At 51.8% G+C, this 23,460-nt stretch overlaps 2 protein-coding genes across 6 annotated transcripts in view; both read left to right on the top strand.

Moving 5' to 3' along the window:
* Klc4 (kinesin light chain 4) overlaps positions 1–3,912 on the top strand; it is a 16,083-nt gene extending 12,171 nt beyond the window's left edge. For 4 of the 5 annotated variants that reach the window (XM_021186176.2, XM_021186175.2, XM_029471392.1 and 1 more), the window contains 4 exons: positions 1,611–1,751; positions 2,361–2,476; positions 2,618–2,681; positions 3,465–3,912. In XM_021186176.2, the coding sequence (XP_021041835.1) occupies positions 1,611–1,751; positions 2,361–2,476; positions 2,618–2,681; positions 3,465–3,515 (372 nt within the window). In that variant the 3' untranslated portion in view covers positions 3,516–3,912. The remainder of the gene's footprint in view (positions 1–1,610; positions 1,752–2,360; positions 2,477–2,617; positions 2,682–3,464) is intronic. The other variant, XM_029471393.1, reaches the window with a different exon arrangement.
* A 1,121-nt stretch (positions 3,913–5,033) lies between these two features.
* The window catches only part of Ptk7 (protein tyrosine kinase 7 (inactive)), a 68,890-nt gene continuing 50,463 nt past the window's right edge, over positions 5,034–23,460 (top strand). Inside the window, exon 1 of the mRNA XM_021186463.1 lies at positions 5,034–5,267. Within this exon, the coding sequence (XP_021042122.1) occupies positions 5,213–5,267 (55 nt within the window). The 5' untranslated portion in view covers positions 5,034–5,212. The remainder of the gene's footprint in view (positions 5,268–23,460) is intronic.

Here is a 23,460-nt window from a genome sequence, read left to right as displayed (position 1 = left end):
ACTCATATACATATAATAAATAAATCTTTAAAAGGAAAAAGAAAAAAAAGAAAAGAAAAAAGGAAAACAAAAAGAATGTTCTCACTGCAAATTTGCCCTTTGTGTCGGGTGCAGATCTAAGATTTCGTTCATAGCTGGTATGGTGGCTTGCGCTTGTAATTCCAGTACTCAGGTGGCTGAGGCGGAGTAATTACTATGAGTTTGAGGCCTTGTCTCAAAAAATCCAAACCAGGGCAGGTGTGAACTGACTTAAAAAGTGGCCTTTCACTCCGGGCCATAGCTACCACATACAAGTCTGTAAGGATGTACTGGAGCCACACAGAGCAGATCTGTCCAGCTGCTGAGTGAGGCGCATAGTAAGGAGGGGAGACACTGTCCCTGCACTGGCTGCTGAGAGGAAAAAGAGCGAGGCGAGCCACATCCTGGGACTTAGGGAGTGTGAGGGCCCGGCTCCTTCCTTTTACTGTATTCTTCTCTCAGATATTACATCCCAGCTACAGTCTCCTGCCCTCCCTCTCCTCCCCACCCCCTCCATTTCCCTTCAGAAAAGAGCAGGCCTCCCAGGGAGAACAACCCTCAGAGGTTGGACGAGAGGCAAGTCAGTATGAGGAAAAGAGTCAGAGACAGCCTCTGCTCCCGGTGTTAGGAACCCCACAAGAACACCAAGCTACACAACTGTACCATGTATGCAGAGGACCTAGCTCAGACCCATACGAGGCTCCCTAATTGTCACTTCAGTCTCTGTGAGCCCCTATGAGCCCTGGGTAGTAGATTATGTGGACCTCCTGATGTCATTGACCCCTCTGGCTGCTACAGTCCTTCCTGCCCCCCTTCTGAGGGATTCCATGAGCTCTGCCTGATGTTTGGCTGTGGGTCTTTCCATCAGCTCCCATCAGTCGCTGGATGAAGCCTCTCTGATGATGATTATGCTAGGCTCTAGCCTACAAGGACAGCAGAATATAAGCAGCATTCATTTCATTGCCCCCCGCCCCCAGCCTTGTTTGATTCTATCGTACCCTAGGTTATCCAGCCTCTGGTCCTGGCCATCTAGGCAGTGTCAGGGGTGAACACCCACTCATGGCATGGGTCATAAACTGAGCCAGTCATTGGTTGGCCCCCACCAGTTCTGTACCATCTTTACCTCAGCACATCTTGTAGTCAGGACAAACTAACTGTACATAGAAGACTTGTGGCCAGGTTGGTGTCCCAGTCCCTCCATTTTCCTGGTATAGAAGGTGGTTCAGGCTCTGTGTCTCCCAGTACCAGGAGTTTATGCTAGGGTCACCCTCATAGATTCCAGAGAGTTTCCATTGCACGAGGTTTCTAGGTTACCCCTGAAATGATCCTCAATTCCAACCTTCTCTCTCAGTACTTGTTCTTTTACAATTGTGTGTGTGTGTGTGTGTTATTTTGCCTGCACATGTGTCTGCATGCACGCAGTGCTCACTGAGGTCAGAAGAGGGCACTGAATCCCCAGCTCTGTGGTTACAGGCCTTGTAACTTGTGAGCTGCCCCGTAGGTGCTGGGAACTGAATCTGTGTCCTCTGGAAGAGCAGCCAGTGCTTATAAGGCTGGGCCATGTTCCTAGCATCTCCTCCTCTTTCTTCCAGGGTACTGACCCCATCAGTCAGACCAAGGTGGCAGAGCTGCTCGGGGAAGGAGATGGTAGAAAGGCCATCCAGGAGGGCCCTGGAGACAGCGTGAAGTTCGAGGGAGGTGAAGACGCATCAGTGGCTGTGGAGTGGTCAGGGGTAAGTCTGCTCACTACTACTGTCCTGAACTCTGAGGCTGTCTTTCCCCAAGTTTGTGCAGGTTATGAGTCATGAAGTTCCCACCAGTTAGCCCATCCTTTCAGGCCTGGCCCTGAGAATCTGCTTGCTTTATTTATTTATTTATTTATTTATCGTTATACATAAGTACACTGTAGCTGTCTTCAGACACACCAGAAGAGGGAGTCAGATCTCATTACGGGTGGTTGTGAGCCACCATGTGGTTGCTAGGATTTGAACTCAGGACCCTTGGAAGAGCAGTCAGTGCTCTTATCCACTGAGCCATCTCTCGACGGCCCCTGGGAATCTGTTCTTTTGGTTTTTCGAGACAGGGTTTCTCTGTGTAGCCCTGGCTGTCCTGGAACTCACTCTGTAGACCAGGCTGGCCTCGAACTCAGAAATCCGCCTGCCTCTGCCTCCCAAGTGCTGGGATTAAAGGCGTGCACCACCATGTCTGGCTGGGAATCTGTTCTTGATGAGGCCATTGCTTTCAATCACTGGGCTTCAGGGAAGGGAATAAATGGTAGGAATAGACTTAGAAGCTGGGTGACATGGGACCTTGGGTTCCCAATGCCTGTCTCTTCCCGACAGGATGGCAGTGGCACCCTCCAGAGGAGCGGTTCTCTTGGCAAGATCCGGGATGTGCTTCGCAGGAGCAGTGAGCTCCTGGTGAGGAAGCTCCAGGGGACGGAGCCAAGACCTTCCAGGTACATGACAAGTGACAAGGGGGAGCTATGATAAAGCAGGGCAGCAGGCCTGGCCTGCAGCACCTCCTGGTGCCGGAGAAATGTCCTAGAGTGTCCTACACAGAGGAGCAATGGGGGCCTCACTTCTCTCCTTCTTTGCAGCAGCAGCATGAAGCGGGCGGCCTCGCTGAACTACCTAAACCAACCCAATGCAGCCCCCCTCCAGGTGAGCGTGCTGAGGGGCACCCTGGGGCCGAGGGAGGTAGGGCTCCCCAAGGCAGTCAAAGGGGCAGCTGGGAAGGTGGAAGACTCACCATAGTGAAGGTGGCCTGGGAGACTGGAGCTCTTCAGGAGTCAGACTGACAGCATGGCATTGGAGGTGCTGGGCATCGAGAGACAGTGGCAGTGGGGGACACATGTCTAATCTCAGAGCTGGGGAAGCAGAGGCAAGTGGGGCTCTGCGTTTAAAGCCAGCCTGGTCTACAGAGTTCCAGCACAGACAGGGTGACACAGAAACATGGCTTGAAAGAGAAGAGAAAGACAGACAGACAGACAGACACAGACACACACACACACACACACACACANAGAGAGAGAGAGAGAGAGAGAGTTTCTAGCCAAAGGATTCAGTCAGAATTATTCAGGAAAGTACCAGCCGCTGATGCTCTCTAAGCTGGTAATAATTCAGAGTGACTTAGAGCTGCTGGTCTTGTCTTACTCCTTCTCTTGAGGTCTAGTGAGGAAGTAAGAACACCAGCAGCATGACGTCTCCCTTAGAGAAAGCAGGCAACACTGCCAGCCAGTTCAACACAGTGAGCTCTTGGGTCAGCTCATTCACTGTGCAAGTCAGCATTCTTGCCCAGGTTTCGTCCCCCGTAGCTCCTCCAGTAGACCGTGCCTAAGCAAAGTCCTAGAGCTTAGGTTGAGGTTAGAGATTCCATCTTTGGTCGCTGCAGGGCAGGCAGACTCCAGGAGTTTGCAGTGATGTGTGGTTGCTGGTCTCTTTCAGGTCTCCCGGGGCCTCAGCGCCAGCACTGTGGACCTTTCTTCAAGTAGCTGACATTCAACTCCCTCTTCTAGTCTGCTGGGTCCCCACAGCCCTTACAGCATTCCCCATGGCTCCTGTCTCTTCCCCAACTCAATAGGATGGTGAAGAGGGAGCGGTGTATGTGGGAGATTGCTGCTTCTAGGGTCTAGGCTCCTTCCCTGGGAACCCCCTCGGAAGGGCCCTCAGGATAACATGCTCTCTACTTTGGAGTCCTCTAGAGTAGCTGACTGAGGCTCCCAAGGTGGGGGAAAGTGGGTCTGCACCTCAGGGATGCGCCTGCTGCTGGCTCTTCTGTCAGTTTGGGGCTGGCCAACTGGGCTGCTTTGCCCTGGTCTCTTTTACCCTCTGCTGCCTCACTACAGGTCCACGTATTTCACTGTTTCTTTAATAAATGAACCAGGTAACATTTTGTGTTCGGAGTCTTCATTGAAGACGTTGTGTTGTTCAGGGCCCTTCCTAGAAGGATGAGGGCAGTGGTAGTATGCAGGACTGTTGAATTCTTGGCTCAATGGTTCCCTCCGTGTTTGTACCCTCTTTAGCAGGGCCTGGAGGAAGGCATCTGGGGGATGGGGAATGAGGCATACAAGAAGAAGGTGCTGTGGACAGGGTTGTCAGGGACATGTGGTGGCCATGTGGCAGGACCCTGGAGTCCTGGCGCCACTTCTCCTGCCTGTGAGGCCGTCTGTGGCTTCCTTCCCCCCTCCCAGCTGCTTGGGGGAAGGGAGGTCTAAGCAAGCCTGGGGGGCCCTCCAGAGCCAGAAGGGGGACAAGGCGCTATCCATCCTCTCTTGCATATCCTGGAGGCCTGTCAGCAGCTGGGGCCCATCTTCTAAAGCTTGACTTCTTCTGACCCGCCTCCCACACCCCTTGCTGCTTTCACAACAAAGAAAGAATGTGGGGGTGGTGGCGCTGGGGGTGGAGGGTGCCTGGAACAAGGGCTGCGTTGGGCCTCCCCACAGCTGGAGATTTGGCCATGCCCTGACACAGCCCAGACTGCTTGGAGATGGACTTGGGATGAATGTCTGTTTAATAGCTCTCGCTGGGGGTTGGAGCCCAGGGTTTCTACCTTGGGTTCAGATTTGTCCAGTGTCACGCATGCCCCTCCCCCTCCCTGGCTACATCTGTTTCACCGGGCACCACAGCTGTGCCCTCCTTGTCTTCTGAGACATCCTGGTTATGTCCTCCTTGCCTTCTTCTGAGACACCCTGCTGGTCTGTCTCATGCAGCAGTTTGGGTTGCTTAACTCCACCAACTTGGAGAATTCTGGGCAAACTATTGCTCCAGATCTCCAGGTAGGTTCAGTGGGCCTAACGGAGGCCTGAGAGTCACTTCAGTTCTCTAGCGTCCCAGTGGATAGATTAGGCGGTGGGAACAACACCCAGGTCTCCGGCACTCCCCTGAGACGGCCACTGCTGCTCCCCCCCCCCATCACTCCCCAGATCCTTCTTTCTATTGCCAGCTCCTCCCCTCGACGGCGGGGAAGGGGGCGTCAGGGGGCGGGGCGCCGTGCAGGCGGAGAGGAGGGGGCGTCGGGGGCGTGGCTTGGCTGCGGCGGCGGCGCGCTCGAGGGCTTGGATGTACGGGGCGCGCGCGGCTCCAGCTCCGGACGCCTCGGGCTCGGGCTGTAGCTGCTGCGGCCCCCGCGCTCCGGTCCGTGCGCCCGCTCGCCGTGTGCCTTGAACCCCGCTGCTCGTCTGCAGCCCGCCAGGATGGGAGCCCGCCCGCTGCCTCTGCTCAGAGCCCTGCTTCTGCCGCTGCTGGCCAGTGAGTCCCCCGAGAACCGGGAGGATCCGAGCTATGCTTTGAGAAGCGCGGGAGTCCGGGGGGCTGGAAGGGCCCTGGAGAGGTGGGCTGGGCGGTTGGGGAGGTAGAGAGGCTCGCTAGGGGGCTCGAGGATCCTGGGTTGGCGACGCCCCCTACGCGGTGGCGACAGGGTGCACTGGGGCGCGGGGACGCGTTTGCTGCGAGTTCTCCCCGCCCGATCCGAGAGTTTGCTCGAGCGTTGCCCGGAGTCGCCGGCTCCCGAGCTCTGCTAAGATCTCCCTTTTGGAGAAGCAGTGCTCTCCCATCCCGTGAAAAGGTGTGGACACCCAGGAATGCCCCGGGCCTTGGAGCCCAGATGAGGGAGATCGGCCTGGCTCCCGACCGAGCTGACATGGGGCGCGCCTGGCGCGGAGCTTTGTTACCTATGCCGGCCCGACGCGCCCGGGTCCCTCCCTGCAAGTTCCGGGGCAAAGCTGGAACCCCAGATGGCCCTGCGGGTGAGGGCAGGTTAGATTGAGAAGTGCCTAATCCTCTCCTCCAACTAGGCCTTGAGCCTACTCGGTGCCAGGGTCGTATCCCAGGAGTGGAGGGTCCCAGACTGTAGTGGTGACTAATGAGTGAAGGCCGCTGCCAAAATCGGGCATGGCCGGCTTGCCAAGGTGCGGACGGGCTTTGCTTTGCTGTTTCCTGGATTTCCATCCTGTCCGTGTTCTCGGAGGAAAGGATTGTCTCTCTTCCTAAAGGCAGAAAGGCAAAAAAGAGATAGAGAAAGAGAGCGCCCAACTCTGGCTTTTCGTGGAGGGCCTCTCTACTTTGGTGAGGGTGTGCCTCTCCCCCCCCACCCCACCCCCATCTCCAGGGCAAACAAGGGGCACCCTGTCCCGCAGACTTTTATTTCCTGGCTGATCACACCTGAGAGTCAGTCACAACTAAGGTGTTGTAAGTGACTTAACCGGAAATCGCCAAGCCACCCATATACCCAGTCTGCTGGTCCCAATCAGCAAGAACCAAATGACTCCCTCCTTACCTTCCAAGACAAAACTAAACTACCAGTGGTGGTCTGCGGAAACAGCCCTCCTTGGGGAGACAGTCTGCCGGGTGTGTGTGTGTGTGTCTTAGTCCTTAACCTAAAAAGAACTTACTTAGTCTTCCCTTTAAAGAGTTCTAGCCGGGAGGGCAGGGGCAGGGAATTGTCTACTGTCATCTTCCTGACCAGCTGTTGAGGGTTTAGGGACCAGAGAATGAAAGTCTTTCCCACTCCCAGTTATAAAAAAAGAGGCAGGCATAGCCTAAAAACCAACCCTGGTGTTTCCTAAACTGGTGTTCCTAAGTTGTCCCGTATGTATTCCTTATGTGTGGGGTCGTCATTGCTCATGGCAAAGCCGTGAGTCTGCTCCCAGAGGAAGTATGTAAGGTTTTGTTGTTGTTGTTTTGTTTTTTAACACAGCCGGGGGATGAAGGCCCAACCATATGGGCAGGCAGCCCCAGCTCACAGGCCTCCTGGGCTGGCTGGTGGGTTTTGGTGTGTGTTGCTCTGCTAGATATAGCTGTATTTGCTGCTGCGGTTTAGCTTTCTGAAGTCAAAGGCAAGTTCTGGTGGAGATGGCCCTTGCTCAACCACGCTACATTGCCAATTTCTTCTCTGAGGACTCTTGATGTTCGAGATGTGAACTCTAGTGGTGGGTGTTCTGGGAGGGGGTGGGGGGGTGGGTTGGATAGGAGGGGCTTGGGGGGTATCTCCACAAAGAAACATTTTAATGAGAGCCTTAAATCAGTTCCATCAAATGTGCCTTCGTGTGAAACCTATCCGTGTGCTGTAAACGATTTCAGCGGAGGCGCCTGCTCTTCTGGTGAGATCCAGGGACTCTACCCACCCCAGATGCATGTCTTCAGGGGACAAGGAGGTTTTAATAGATCTAAGCACATTTCCCCATCGTGTTGTTTAACTGTGTCATTAACTGAAGCTGTAGGGAGACCTCACTGTTAAGGAGGCTGGGGCTAGGGACCTAGCCTGCCCAGGTTTGTGGACTGGCCATTTTTGAAGTTTGGGTAATTATGCTGTAAATACCCGAGTTGCAGTCCAAACCTTGAGATCCCTGGTGTGATAAATACGGTGGGGGAGGAAGAGAAGGCTTAAAGTCGAGAACCCAGACACCCCCACCCCCACCCCCACCCCCTTTTAGACAGGGTCTTATTACATGCTTCAGGCTGGCCCTAGGCTCATGGTGCAGCCTCCTTGGCCTAGAACTCATGATTCTCCTACCTCAGCCTCCAGAGAGCTGGGATTAGAGGATAGTAGGACCACACCTAGCCAAAACCTGGGATTTTTGTTCTTGTCATTAGATTATTTTTTACATTTATTGGTGTGTGTGCTGAGAGTGCATACGTGTGCCACAGTGCACTTGTAGTCAGAAGACGACTGATCAACTGAGATCCAGTCTCTGCTTTCATTGTGGTGGTCCCAGGGATGTTAACCGGTGGTCATGCTTGGTGGCAGGTGCCTTTACCTGCTGAGCCATCTTAGAACCGGCTCTCTGGTCATGTGTGTTTTCTGCCTGCTCCCGTTTCCCACCCTGTTCCTTGGGTCTCCAGGCTTTTGCATCTCTGTGGAAGCTGAATCCTCACTTTCTGGACACTCTGTAGTGAGGGTTAGGTTCCCTTACACCCTTACAGCCTGTAATTCAGGCCTGGTACTCAGGGGCGAGGGCACCTTCACAGAGGGTGTGGTCAGAGCAGCAGGGACAATTGACAACTCAGGCTGTGGACCTGTCTGTCTGTCTATCTATCTGTCTATCTATCTATCATCTATCTATCAGCCTGAGAGTCCATTCATCCATCCATCCAATTTCTCAGAGTAGCCTACACTAGCCTTGATCTTGCTATGCAGTCAAGGATGGCCTTGAACTTCTGATCCTCCTGCCTGTACTTCCCTAGTGCCACAATTACAGGTGTGCCAATTTTATGCAGTACTGGGGTTCAAATCCAGGGCTCCCAGCATACTCGGCAAGCAGTCTAACTGAGCTACCATGGACTCTCTCGTTTTGAATTTACCATCTGAGTTTTTGTCCCAGTTGCAGTTCCAGTGTAGAATTCCTTTAACGTGGAATCTTATTTAGAGTGGGTCCTTACCCAGGGCAACTAGAAAAGGGAAGGGAAGGGAAAGATAACTCAGTAGCAGAGTTAAGCCTCTCCTTTTTATTCTAGGCATCGTGGGATGGGGTAGGATGGGGGTGGGGTGTCTGTGTTTCCAGCCTCTCTGGGGTTCAATTGCTTGGGATTCCTCTGGTGACCTGCACCATCATGGTAGAGTCAAGGGGACAGACATTGTTCCCTGGTGGGCTTTTCTGATTTTTGATGTGTTTCTGGTCTTATAGAGTTCTGGGCACAGACAGCTGTTTCCGCCTGCTGGAGCTGTCTTGTCCCAAGAGGCTATGGATGAAGAATTAAGGTGGAGAATGTGTGTGGACCTAGGCAGTTCTGTAGCTTTACCACTCAGAGCCCTGTCTATATATACAGTGACACTACCATCTCTGAGAGAGTAAGTCAGAATCACAAACTGGCTTTCTTGGAGTCCAGACTGACTTCAAAATCGTGATCTGCCTCTCCAAATCTCTTAAGTGCTGGGAGTCCAAGCATGCTCTGCTGTGGTGAGGTCCCAGAGCTCTACAGGTCCTGTGTAGACATTCTGCGTAGATAATAGAAACTTAAGGCGGAGTCAGTGTCAGTGGGTCGAGACTTGTGTAAGAGGTGAAGATTTTAAGACATACACTAAGTAACTTTGTTCCTGTGGGCATTTCTTGGAATGATTCACACATTATTACTTTGTTATTATTTATTGTATGGGTGGATGAATTTGTGGAGGTCAGAGGGAAATTTTCGGATGTTGGTTCTCTTCCATGTGGCCCCCCCCCCCCGGGGTCACAGGCCTCAGGTCATCTGGATCGGTGGTAGGTGTCTTCACCCACTGGGCCATCTTTGATGCCCCTGATACGTGAATTTAAAGATTATGGTATTTTGGGTTTGATTTGAATTTGATTTTGTTAAGAAACTTACCTGCTGATGTGTGCATACTCTGGGAGGTGTGTAGCATTAAATAATGTGAGTTTTAGCTCTTTTTTAGAACCAGTGCTTTTCCTGAAGAAATTGATTTTTTAAAAATTATTATTATTTTTTTTAATCAAGGAAAACTGTTGAAGAGCCGCTCTCCGGGACTTGCTTGGTCCATACAGGAAGGCTTTGCTCCTCTGGCCGTTGCTCAGCTTTCATATTGGGAGTTGGGGCATTGCATGAGTATGTACTTAAGCCAGCACAGCTTCCGTGAGCCTCGTCAGGGTTGGAGGCTGGCTAGTTAGAGCTCTTACACTGGAGCCAAGAGCAGTTTAGGACCAGGGACTCAGGCTTTGGGGTTTTCCTGATGGGAGAAACGGGGTTAAGCCGGGTTGGGTATCCTTGGCCTGTGTCCCTCAACTGCCTCTGCTCTCCCTAACCTCAGTAGCCACCCCTCTGCCGCTGTGCCCAGGCACCCTGCCTCCGGCTGGAGCCATGTGGCTGGCTCAGAGGCTGGGCTGCGGTTGCTGGTTCAGGCCCTCACTTGTCCCGGAGGTGCTGCCCACCCTGCTCCCGTGTTCTTCTCTGGCACCCATCTGCTTAGCAGGGAAGCCCTACCATTATGGCCTGCTGGGTTAGCCTTCCATCCTGGGGTTCTCCAACTTCACTGCCAAGTGTGCAGTCGCCCCTGCCGAGCCCCCCTGGCGCTTCCTTCGGTGGGGCTGGCGCTGCTGCTGCTGCTGCTGCTGCTGCTGCTGCCACAGCTAATCAGTGGTTTGAGGAAGCTCTCTGAATGTGTCACTTTTTCCATTCTCTCGTCTTCTCTGTGCTTAGGCCATTTCCCTCCCAGGAATGCCATACAAATAGCACCGGGGCAGGAAGGGCCCTCCAGAGGGCAGCACGCTGGCCCCTTCCCTTTGATTCGCCACACTCCTGTCTCTCTGCCTGCCTGAGGCATGCCTTGGGCAGAACACACAGGAGAGTGTCCTACAAGAGAGCCCTTGCTCATCCTCTGGCACACTTAGGCCAGGAGTTAGCAGAGTATATGTGACCTTGCTTATAAGTGTGCAAGGAACTTCTGAAAACAGGGTCTCAAATTGTGAGGCAGGCAGAGGCAGGAGAGGTGGAGAGTAAAGCAAGAATGGGGGAAGCAGGTGACTCAAGGCTATTCATTTACATTTGTTTCCTGGGCAGTCATTCAGACCTGTCAATCAGAATCATGGGGAGGGACAGGAAAGGCTCCCTCCAGCCCCCTTTATTAAATTATATTGTAATTTTTGAATGGCCTATCCAGATTTCAAAGGGAAATTGCAGTTATAAAGAGCTTGTTAGAAAACTCTTATATTGAGTAGCAGGAAGGAATCTTTTGTGTATTTTATTTTACTGCTGAGACAGGGTATGGCTAATAGGCCCAGCAAGCCTCAAGCTTACCAAGTAGCTCAGGCTGACCTCCAACTCAGCTCTTCTGCCTTAGTCTCCCGAGTGTCAGGGTTGTAGGCGTGCACCGTGACGCCTGGCTGGGAAGGAAGATTTGTCAGTTTGAAATGGAGGGGAGTAGAGGCAAAAAAGAGGGTGCTTGTCAGAATTGAGGGGCCTGGGGAGAGCCTGTTGACAGCTTCTTAGTGTCTTCTAAGGGTGGAGGTATCTTAGGACCCGAGCTAGGATGGGGACAAGATGGAGAGATGTATGTCACATGGAGCATAGCGAAAGATGTCATCTGGTTAAGTGCTAACCAGAATAGAAGAACATTCCACAGAGTATGGGACAGTAAGACCAAGACGTGGCAGGAGCAGATGGAGTGGGAGGGCCTTGGGGAGGAGAGGAGGGGAGAGGAGAGGAGAGGAGAGGAGAGGAGACCCAGGCAGCAAGCAGTCCCTGACTTAGACTGACTTTCAGTAGGCTCTGAAAACTAGGGTGGTCTTTGTCACTACTACCCAGCCTCCATGTGTGGGAAAGTGAGGGAAGTTACCTGCTGGCTGGAGCGTATCTTCCAGGTCCCAGTCCTCCACCAGGGCTCCCAGCCACAGTGGCCATGAGCCGCTTACATTAACCATTCTGAGCCACAGTTTCTTAGCCGTCTGAGGAGAGTTCCTCAATCCCTGTCAATCCACCCATCCCTGAGCTGTGGAGAGAGAGGAGAGAGAGGGCTTAGCGTCTGGAAGCAGCCTGCAGCTAGACCTGAGGGGTTTCCCCAGACACCGATGGCTGTCAGCCTTTCCTGACTATTGGAGTTATTAGTTTCCTTGTTTGTCCGTTTGAGGTAATGGGGATGGAACTAGTGCAAGGCAGAGACTTAGAGAGGTCTCCACTGGGCCGCGCCTCGTCTCCAAAGCATGGATTTGTCTAAACAGGTCTCAGCATTGCAACTACAGTTTAGAAACGTGGTACAGCCACTAAACATTTCCTGGTGGGAAACTGACTCCTCTCTGACCCCCTCTAGCCTAGAAGGGGTCCTAGAGGGTTCTTTACTGGTCCAGGGCCACCACCACTCTCAGCATGTGAACATTCACACAGGGTTTGGGAGTTGGTTTTCTGGCTTCTTGCAGCCCAGGCAAATGCTTCGAGGACCCAGAGGAAGGGCTTTTATCATCGCGCGCGTGCTGTGCGCGGCCTTTCCCCAGTCAGCGGCTCTGTGTCACAAGTGGGAACCTCTGTCACCAACACAAGGAGGTGGGTGGCGCCTTGTGGCCAGGGATGAAGGCCTCAAGTAGAGTGAAACTAGTTTGCATGGCCTCTTCTTCAGGGGACATAGTGGCTCTTTTGTGTCCCCTTCTTGGGAGTAGGGGTGGAGGTGAAGCAGACAGGAGGATGCTCGTCTGCCCTTGGGACTGCTGGGGTGTCCCAGCAGCCAGCTTCAATGGTGCCTCTGTGTACATTAGGAACGGATATCTAGGGCTGGAGCCATAGCTCAGTGGAAGGGCACTCGCCTGTCACACACAGGGTCTCGGGTTCAATTCCCAGCACTACAAAGAAGATGGATGGATTGGTAGATAGATGGATGGATAGATAGATCGCTCGATCAGGGGCTGGAGAGAGTGCTCTGGCTTTAAAGCACACTGTATGTGCTCCCAAAGGACCGGGGTTCAATTCCCAGCAACCACAAACTGTCTGGCAGCTCAAAACTGTCTGTAACTCTAGTTTCAGGGGATATGACACCCTCACAGACATACATGTAGGCAAAAGACCAACACACATTAAAAAAAAAAGCCATTTTTTAAAATAAAAGAAATTGGGATCCTTTCGTCCAAGTGAAGGTACCGACGTGGTAGGAGATCTCTGGACTCTGGTTGTTTACCGTCTTTGCCATGAGCACACTGGCCAGGGAGCCAGAGTCATTCATGGCTGTCCAGTTGGAGTGAATTTGGAATCAGCATCGCTTGGTCTTTCATCTGACGAATAAGATGATTTTAGTGACCCTATGCAGATGTTTCCAAGGAGGCCTCTTCATGACATTTGGCCTGACACATTCAGTGGAGAAGTGGGGTTCCGCCGCCCGGCTTACGGTACTGTGCCGTGCCTGTCTGGAGCCGCCGAGGTTTGGATTATTGGCTCCTCTCCCGCTGAAAGAAAGATGGTGCTGCCTGGCAGATGCAGGCTTCTGGCTTCCTGTGATAATGGCACAGAAGGTTGGCTGAGTCTGCAGAAGAAGCTGCTTGCAGATTCCCTCACATCCATTCTTTCTTCGGCTTCCGCTTCTCTTGCTCTCCCTGGGGACAGGCAGTGAACTTCCAGAAGCAGAGGGACCTGTGGGAAGTCCGTGCCTCCGTCTTAAACCCTTGGGCTTTGAAGGTTCCAGCGGGGCCAGGGGATCTTGGGAGTACCCATTTCTTCTGAGCCGGGGAGACATGAGTTTGAGGAGATTTTCCACAGGAAGGAGCTGCTAGTTTTTGACAAGTACGGTATTCGTTCGCTGTATGCACACTCGATGACTGTGCCTTGTTGTGTGGAGAAGAGTTAAGTGGCAGGGGGTCTCTCCTTCCCGAAATGTTGGTCCTGGGGAAGGAGTCCAGGTTGTCAGGCTCCGCCACAAGTCTCATCACCAGTTGAGCCATCTCACCAGCCTGGCTGCGCTTTGAGACAGAGTCGACTGTAGCCCATGCTCCTTTGGCTTGTGCTCACTGTGTCACCGAGGGTGACCTTGCACATTTGATCCTCCTGCCCCCACCTCCCCAGTGCCGGCATTCCTTGTTACCGTGCCCAGGTGGGGAGAAAATGAAGAGCTTTTCTTTTACAACGAAAAGGCCCAGATTTAAACCTAGCCAGGCCCCTTTTTATCCAAAGTGGTTCTTGAAGCCAGGAAAGGGCCTCACCTGTAACAGCCCCAGACGGCACTCTGTTTTCTGGCTCAGTGCTAGGTCGGTCGGACAAGGGGTTTTTGGTTTTTGGGTCCGTGAGTGCGCACTTTACAGGTAAACTGAGGCACACAAGAATGATTTGGAAATCTGGTGACAGCCGAGACCAGATCTGCAGCCTCTGTGGTGGTCTTCACTTCAGACCCTGGTGTCGGTCGTCATTGTCACATTTAGTAGTTACGAAATGGAGGGTGTCTGCCTGGGCAGAGGATTTCGCAGGCAGTGCAAGGGGACTCGGCTGCAGTCAGAGAGTGGACTGAATGTTGCTTTTTCTGGACAAATAAGAGGATGAGAAGAGTTTTTGGGATAGCCGCCTCTCCTCTGCTTTGTGTATTAAACGACGAGGTTAAGATTCTAGGTGACCCATTCAGAGGTCTGTGTAGGTCTTCAATGTTTTAAGAGCTTACAGCCAGACTTACCATGTAGTGTGACAGGTCTAGAACTCTTACCTGGAGACTCACGTTTTGGCTTTGCTCGTGAGTCCTGTTCTCTGCCAGTTGCTTTTGGAAGGTCAAGGTGGCATGCAGGTCTTGGCTTGTAGGGTGCTGCCACCATTCCAGACCATGGCTACTTGTTAGGAGCATACCTCGAGCTAGGCTGGGCTAGACCATGTAGGTGATCTAGAAGTCACTCACTGGGTGATTACAGTGCTCTGGGCCTGATGGCGTTGGAGCCCTTTGACCTTCGTGAGACTGGAGGTTGGACAGGAGCCTCTGACATTCTGGGAGATACAGGCTGTGCGCCAAGAGGCTCCTTTCTCAGCTGAGCCATTGCCTTCCTGAGGTTTGCCTCCGGCATCTGAAATTCTTACGTTCCACCACTCCACCGTGAGCATGAAGCGTATATTCTGCCTTGTAAAGCAGCGACCCTGGGGGTCTGATCCACTTTGTCTTCTAGCCTTGCTGTCTCCCAGCCCAGGGAAACGGGGAGGGAAGGGTCCTTCCGACCAAGGGTCCTTGGGAGAGATGATAGGTTAGGGTGACATTTGAGAGTCAAAGTCTGTTCCCTGCCACCTGAAAACAAAGCCTGTTTGGAACAAAGACCACCTTGTCTTGTGGTTTTAGGGGGCGGAACAAGAAAGGAATTGCTAGGGGCCTTGTTCCAGCCATAAAGAGCCCTTCATTTTCCCAGTTTGGTTAATTTAAGAGATTAAACCAATCGTTAAACACGTCGATTTAAAGAAAACGCTTGCCGTGGAAAACAGCTTCGGAACGCCATGATGCCAATCTCACCACCGCCCTGGGAGTCAGGGAGTCACAGAGGGCCTGAAGAACCCTCTCTCCCCCACGTTTTCCAAACAAGAGGCTTTTACTTAGTAAACATCCAGTCTGTTTTTGACAGTGACCTGCTTTGCTTTGCTTCGTGTTTTGTTGTTTTGGTTTGGGTTTTGGTGGCATCCCGGCTGCGGCTGGCTGGCTTCTCTCCTAGTCCGCCGGGCCTCCCCTCCCGTGTCCCTGCCTTCTCTAACCTTCTTTGTCTCTGGGGCCCTTTGAAGATGGGCTGCTCTGCCTCCAGTCAGCAATTTGAGGCGAGTCTCTACTTGGGGCCTTCCCACGAGGTTTCCCTCTTCCAGTCTCTGCCGTGGGTGACCCAAGGTGCAGGGGAGCGTGGGCCCAGTCGAGCCCGGGCGAGCGAGGGTGGCACCCCTTCCTGACATTCCCACCCTGCCCAGATCAAAGGAGCCTCCTCGAGGAGCAGGGAAGTACCTCACCCCATAGCCCCAGCAGAGAGTAAACAGCCAGGGCCTCTCAGGCTTTTGAAGCCTGGTGCTTTGGGCCCCCGAGGAATGCAGAACGTTGCATTTTAGGGCTAGACTTAGGTTTCCACTGCTTTCGGTATTTGCAAATTTGAAACAAATGCCGTCATTTAGCAGCAGGGCTGGCTGGGCAGTAAACGGGGCTGTTTCAGGGCGTTTATGGCGGTCACAGGTATTTGTGGAGAGAGGGACCCCAGCAGGTCTGGGGGAAGATAGAAGGTTTATGGTTAGGTGGGCTTGCCATAAAAAAGTTTCGCAGCCTCCTGCCCCTCCAGGAAGTATCTGTCTGGCAGACAAAGGGGGTTGGAAGGGTGTTTATCCCCAGGGACCGGTGCTCAGGGCCTCCGTCCCTCTCCCTTAGCTGCCAGAGTATCAGGTTTCCAACGAACCCCTTCCTCCTCTCACTTGTAGGACTTGAAAGGATCGTTAAATGTGCTTTATATATAGTAAGTTGGCTGAGAAGTTCCCCCTCGCTTCCAGCCAGCTCTGCCTGCCGGGAGGGAGGCGCTAGCAAAACCTGTTTCCCTTTTGTTGTTGCTGGAAGTGGGATCTGCAAAGGTGCAACTGAGAAAAGACCTGGGTGTTTTGGTTTTGTTTTGTTTTGTTTTTTTGTTTTTGTTTTTAATTTTGTTTTGTTTTTAATGGGCCAAACTAATGTTGTTGGCCTTTGATGGGCAGCTCAACCGTGAGGGTCTGTGGGATTGCCCCCCCCCCCTAGCTCCAAGGAAACTTCACAGATCTGTTTAGGAGCTAAGCTCTGGCTACGTGATTTCTTTTAAAAAGAATATACATACATATATATATATATATTTTTCTTTTTATATATCTGTGTGGAGGGAGAAGCAGAGAGGAGCTTGTGCTTGCCCCGACATGTGTGCAGGTCAGACAATAACTTTAAGGAGCCTGTTTTCTCCTTGTGCCAAGGGTTCAAGGGATTGAATTCATGGCTTACACGGCAGCCATCTTTACAGGTTAAGTCATTTGCTTGGCCTTTGCGCCATGATTTCTTTACTAATAGAACGGACAACTTGCTGTTTCCTCTTTTGAGTGATTAGAGATGGCCTTCCCAGTGCCATTGGAATTGGGAGAGAGAGAGAGCAAGCCCTGTCTCTCCATCTCTATGTGCACCTCTCATGTTACCACCATCTTTAAATGAGGATCTAACACAGTTGGTGAGGTAGCATTTGGTTCACATTTTCCTTGAGTCCATTAAATAATGGTTCACATTAAAATCAATGGCACTGTTGAAACATAGGAAGGACTTAGCCTGTGATCTACTGAGGGTCGTAAAAGGGTTGTCACTGATGGTGGTGATGAATTTATGGGGCTGTTTGGGTTCCCACCTTCTAGTGACTTTCAATAGAAGCTGTTTCCTCCAATCTGACAGGTAAGTATCAAGTTATCAAGTGAGGCCAGTATCTAAGCTGTGTGTGTGTGTGTGTGTGTGTGTGCAAGCCGACAGGACACTTTGAAGCCTTGGGAAAGCAAGGGGATGGGCTGTTTCCTAAGCCGGCAGAACTGTTCATTAAGGGAAGAATGAGCCTGTGGTTACAGAGTCTTCATGTTAAAAGCTGGGCTGTTCCTGCGGGAGATGGGAGACTCATTCCAGGAATGAATGTCTTCTGGGTGAATTAGGACAGAGCAGAACTGAGTAACAAGCCGGGGTTTCAGAGAAGGGCTCAGGGAAGGTTCAGGAAGTTCAGGGCCTGGAGACCTGAGGGGGACAGGCAGGAGACAGGCAGGAGGCCACAGCCACAGTCACAGTCACAGCCTTTCCTTCCATTGGAGACATATGAGTGTGGGGTTGATCCTGGGGGGCATCTGGGGCCCTTCACTCTGTTTTGTGCTGCCTAGATCTATTGGATTGTGTCTTTCCTACTCTAGGAGACCCAAGCAGCCCAAAGCCCAGGAAGTCTGTATACTGGGAGAGGGGAAGGGGGAGCCAGGATATTTATTGTGCATGTGAAGCAAACGCTCTGCCACTGTGCCCTCCTGGACACTCATGGGGTGGTCTTGTTGTCGTTTTTATTTTCTTGATGATATTGGGAGTCGATCCAAGAGCATGTATACTTTACCACTGAGCTAGGCACTGTCTCTCTCTTCTCTCTCTCTCTCTTTCTTTTTTTTTTTTTTTTTAACTTCTTGAGACAGGCTTCAAAGTTAACCTGGGTTGACCTTGAATTCATTCTTTTGTCCAGGCAAGCCTTAATGTGTAATTCTCCTGCCTCGATCTCCTGAGTATGTGGGGCTACAGATCTGTGCCACCAGGGCCTGTTTCCGATAGAAATTCTTACCTTGGCTGAGTTCTGGATCGTGTGATGAAAGGACGTGTGTGCCATGGAAGATGAGAAGCAACGTTCCCTTTGTCAAGACCAGAGCTTATGGGGTCACTTCAGGAAGGCCTGGACACTCCACCATGGAGGGGCTCTGGGATGGTCTTCCTGTCAGTGACAGAATTCTAATTCTGGGAAGGTGCACCTTGATGGGAAGGGGGTGATGAGTAGCTCACCCAGAAGGCAGGCCTGCAACATGTGTTCCAAGTCCCAGTAGATGGGGAATGCACATGTATGTTCAGGTATGAGTACAGAGAGACACTTGAATACCCTGCTCCCGCCTTCCCTCAGCCTTATTCCCTTGACACAGGTCTTTCCCTTGGTTTGGCTTTCACCGGTTTTTTGGGTTTTTTTTGGTTAAGGCAGGCTAGTCAGCAAGTCCTTGTGATTCTTCTCTCTCCTCCGGAGCTAGCGTTACAGGGATGCCCAGCTTTTCAAAAACATCACAGCGGCTGGGTGTGTGGTGCACTTTAATTCCGGCAGAGGCAGGCAGATCTCTGAGTTTGAGGCGGGACTGGTTCTACAAAGTGATTCCCAGGACAGCCAAGGCAGCTACACAGAGAAACCCTGTCCTGAAAAATCAAAAAAAAAAAAAATCCACCAACTCAAAGGTGCTGGGGATTAGAACCCAGATCTCACATTTGCACGGCACAGGGCTCTTCTCCACACCATCTCTCCAGCCACTTAGGAGTGGTTTGAGGGGCCTTACATGTAGACGGTTCCCTCCAAACATGGGTAGAAACAGAGAGCTGTGATCTTGCAGTGCTCTTCTTCCCAGAAGGCCTGAGGTGCACCTGGATGACAAACAGCGTAGTTTTGGAACGCTTCTAAAATGGGGGAAGTCAGCAAACCACACTTGGCGGCACTGGCACACAGCTACTTCCTCTGTCAGCTGAGGCAGGAGGGCTGCAGATTTGAGACTTGCTTTGATAAGTTTGAAAGTTCTCAGGTAACTTAATAAGATGGTCTCAAAGGGAGGCATGCTGAGACCACAGGAGGATGCCAGGGTGGCGGGACCCTCACCTTGCACACACAGTATGAGGTGTGAGATTAGCTTTCCATTAACCAAACCCAAACAAGGCCATCAGCAGCGTGCAGTGGGCCCTCAGCCGCTCAATGGATGTCCCGGCCTATTACAGTGATTGGCATCGTAAGCATCGTGCTTTCTAGTGCACGTAACCCAGCCCTGCAGAGCCAATCAACCAACCAGATCAGAGCAAAAAGCTAAAAAAAATAAGTGCTGCAGGTTTTGCATAGGACCTGTGTAGTCGCCTGTGTTCTTAAAATCCTATCTAGATTACTTCTACTATATAATGCAGTGTAGGCTTTATTCTGTATTATTGCATTATTTGAGAGTATTATTGAGGTTTGTTTGTTGGTTTAATTGAGACAGGGTCTCTATGTAGCCAAGGCTGTCCTGGAATCTTTATGTAGACCAGACTGGCCTGGCCTCACACACATCTGCCTACCTCTTGTCTCCCCAGTGCTGGGATTTAAATCATGTGTCACTACACACGGCTTTTTCTGTCTCTGTCTTTCTTTCCTTCTGTCTGTCTGTCTGTCTGTCTGTCTCTCAGTGTGTTAATGTTCAGTTCTTAACTAGTAAAGAAACATTAAAAAACAATTCCTCCGTGGCTGGAGAGGCGGCTCAGCAATTAAGAGCATTTGTTGCTCTCGCGGAAGACCGAGGTTCCGTTCCCACTACCCATAGGGAGCGTACAGCCATCCCAGGGGGTCTTACACTCCCTCCTGACTTCAGTGTGTGCCAGGAATGCTTGTGGTGCACACATACCCACAAAACACTCATAATTACAAAATGATAGAATAAATAAATCTAATAAAATAAAGTCTCAGCCGGGCGGTTGGTGGCATATGCCTTTAATCCCAGCACTCGGGAGGCAGAGGCAGGCGGATTTCTGAGTTCGAGGCCAGCCTGGTCTACAAAGTGAGTTCCAGGGCAGCCAGGGCTACACAGAGAAACCCTGTCTCGAAAACAAACAAACAAATAAAGTCCCCAGGAGGTGGATTGAATCAGCAATTGCAGAAAACTAACACTGAAGGCCCCGGACTCTTATTGAAAAGATTTACTTAACTTTATTTTATGTGTTTGAACCATTTGCTGGGATGTGTGTATGTACACAACATGCCCGCCTGGTGCCTTGAAGAGGCTAAGAGGGAGTCAGATTCCCCTTAAACTGAACTTGCAGATAATTAATGGGCTGTCATGCAGGAGCTCAGAATTGAACCTGGGTCTTCCGTAAGAGCAGCAAGTGCTCTTAACCACTGAACAGTCTCTCCAGCTACCACCTACCCACTTAAAAGACAAGGTCACAGTTGTCTCAGGCTGGCCTGGCTGAGTGTAGCCAAAGATGGCCTAGAACCCTGATCTTCCTGCTTCGAACTTCCTAATTCTGGGATTACATTTCGTGCACCACCCTACCTGGTTAATACAGTGCTGGAGATGGAAGCCAGAGTTTCATGCATTGCTAGGCAAACCCTCTACCTATGGAGCTCCGTCTTCAGCCCTGTGTGGGCCTTTCCTTGTCCTAAGCTGCCTAGTTGCCTGTTGTGTGTCTAGCGGTCCTGATGCCTCCTTTGCACAGTGACTAGGAGAGGCCTGGAGGACTTGGGTGGACCTCTGTGGATCTCCTGCCAGCTGCTGGCATCGTGGGTGAAGACAGGGGCAGCGGGAGCCACAGTAGCTGCTCCGGGCCAGCCAATACCTCAGCCCTAGAGAGAGGTGTTGATCAGCCTGACGGGACAAGAAATCCCTCTGAGCCCAAGTTGGAAGTAAATTACTCCGGAGTCCCGCTCTTTAAGGCTCCTGACAAATTGCTTTTAGTTTCTGCTGCCAAAAGAGACCATTGGAAACAAGGTGTAAATTGAGTTATTTACACTGTCTGGTGCTGTTGTTTCCACGAAAGATCCAAGTGGGCTTTTCAGGATCCCAGTTGCTGCTCTCCTTAGGTCCCTGGAATCTACTGGACTTCAGTGGGGGTGGGCACCTCTCTGGGGAAGTGTCCTTGAATACAGGGTGTGTGCTGACCATACAGGTCTTTGAGGTGCCTCGGGCCAGCCCCTTTCTCTGATCAAAGAAATACCTTTTGTCCCCTCCATCCCCCACTCTTTACACTTTCCCTCTACCCCAGAGCAGAGTCATAAAGAGACTGATGTTAGGGTCTGCACCTGGTCCCAGGGAGGGCGGGCGAGCCTTTCCTGCCTTCTGTTCCCACTGTGCCCGGGCTAGCCTGGGCACCCGATCTGTGGGACCATCTGCCTGGGCTGTAAGCTGCTGAAGGCAAGCCACACAAAACTGGATTTCACTGCAGGCTAAGTGTTTTGGTTGCTGTATCATTTGCATTCATTAAAAGTAGCAGGGGTGGGGTGGGGGGTGGGGCTGGGGGGAGTGAGTGATATTTAGGGCAGCAGGACAGGTTTGTTGGAGCCACAGATATTGTTGAAGTTGCTGCTGTGGGGCCTCATTAAGAATTCTCGGGGCCTTAGAGAGGGTGGGAGCAGCTCATTCAAGCTTACTTAACTTCTGACTGCCTTGGGCATAGGCCAGCTACTAAAATATGAAAAATGTTTGCCCAGCAGCCTCCAGAGCGTGGCCAGACTGCCCTGGCCAAAGAAAACATACCCTTACAATTCATTATTTAGCCTCCTCCTGTGTGATTGCTAGAAGTCCTTCCTCCCCCGGGACCTTCCTAAGTTGGGGGGCACAGCATGGGGAGAAGACAGGAAGGTTCCTACACACTTTGGAGGGGAAGTTAAGTCGTTAGGGAGCACTGCCTGCACTGCACCCCTCTTTCTTGACTCCCTTCTCCAGTTTATTTTATGGGTTTCCTGCTGGCGGACTTTAGGGTGTTCTGAGGGTTTCCTAATTTGTTTTATTTTTTAATGTGTGTGGATGTTTTGCCTGCATGCATGTCCGTGTGACATGCCTGATGCCTGAGGAGGCCACAGTATGGGTGCTGGGAATGGAAACCCCGGTTCCCAGTGCCCTTAAATGCTGAGCCCACTCTCCAGCCCCCCACCCCCATTGTGAACACCACCATTCGTTACCAAGTCTCGTGTTGCCTTTGCCCTTGAGCCTGTCTATTGCTCCCAGGATTCCTGACTCTAGGATTTCTGTCAGAGGCTATGAACCTATCCCACTCAAGGCTTTTGTGTGTGAGCATGCCTGTAGGTGTGTGTAGCTCTCATGTTTTTACCGACTCGTGAATCAATACTGTCCCAGTGGGCTTGTCTGCATCACACGGGCTCTGTGTATGCAGACTGGAGGTGGGGGGGAGGGAGGAGAGTTCAAGTGCGGGTCACTGCCAGGGAGCCCAGGTGATTTGTCACCTCCAAACATTCGCACCTCCTGTACTAGTAATCAAGACACAGCAGCCAACATGAGGCCAGCTCAGTCCAGGTAACTGGTGGTGTAGTGGCCGGGTGCCTGTCCTGCTCTCACTCCATCTCTGAGGGCATGTTTGGTCTCTCTTTGGCATCAGTTAGCTGGACCTGTGCTGCTTCCATCCCGTCAGGTGTGTGTCCCTTTCTGTTGTCCCCACGCTGATAAGCCCAGTGTTCCGGGACAGTCTTGGCTTTGTTCCCCCCGTAAGTCCAGAGGGGCCCATGCTTGCTCACGTTGGATTCCCAAGACCAGAATTCCCACCCTAGGAAGGTTTGGCTTTGTAGAATTTCATGTCTTCGTGTGTCACATGAAGATGACAGTTCCCCTTGTCCGTTCTCACACTCAGGCCCAGCCAGGTGGTTTTCAGAGAGACTCTTCAGGTGTGTTATGGCTGACCGTGGAGTGTGAGTTACAAGAGACCCACTTCCTGGGGGTCCCCTCTCCTTGGCGGTGTGTCTTGGGAGACCCCCATAGCCCAGTAGGGACCACTTACTATTAATGTCCCCTTGATTTTCTTCACGAGTGTCCAGTCCTACTTCCTGGATGTCTCTTGGCTCATGCCATGGTTTGGGTATGTTTGGCCCATGGGGAGTGGCACCATTAGGAGTGTGGCCTTGTTGGAATGGGCATGGCCTTGTTGGAGGAAGTGTGTCACTGTGTAGGTGGGCTTTGAGGGCTCCCAGTGCTTAAGCTCCATGCAGTGCAGGAGAGAGCCTCCTCCTGGCTGCCTTCGGATCCGTATGTAGAATTCTTTTGTCCTCCAGCACCATGCCTGTGTGCATACCGCCATGTTTCCTGACATAATGATAATGGACTAAACCTCTGAAACTCTAAGCCAGCTTCTATTAAATGGTTTCATTTATAAGAGTTACCTTGGTCATGGTGTCTCTTCACAGCAATGAAACCCTAACTAAGACAGTTTTCATCACTGCTTCTTTGGAATTCTGCTGGAGAAAGGAAGTGAGGTATTTAAAAAGCTGGGCTGATGAGATGGCTCAGTGGACAAAGGGGCTTGCTGCCAAAGCTGGGTTTGATCCCCAGGACCTCCATGGTGGAAGGCAAGAACTAACTCGTGCAAGTTGTCTCCTGGCCTCCACACATGTGCCACGACACTCTTTTAACAATTAGAACAGAGAGCTGACAAGATGGCTCAGCAGAGCACATGCTGCCCTTCCAGGGGGCCCAAGTTCAGTTCCAAGTATCAAATCATCCAGGCCTCACTCTCCCCATCCAGCGCGCACACACACACACACACACACACACACCCCATCCAGCGCGCACACACACACACACACACACACAC

The sequence above is a fragment of the Mus caroli genome, chromosome 17 (genome assembly GCF_900094665.2).
Source record: "Mus caroli chromosome 17, CAROLI_EIJ_v1.1, whole genome shotgun sequence".
Classification (NCBI taxonomy): domain Eukaryota; kingdom Metazoa; phylum Chordata; class Mammalia; order Rodentia; family Muridae; genus Mus; species Mus caroli.
This window is presented reverse-complemented; position numbering and strand designations above follow the sequence as displayed.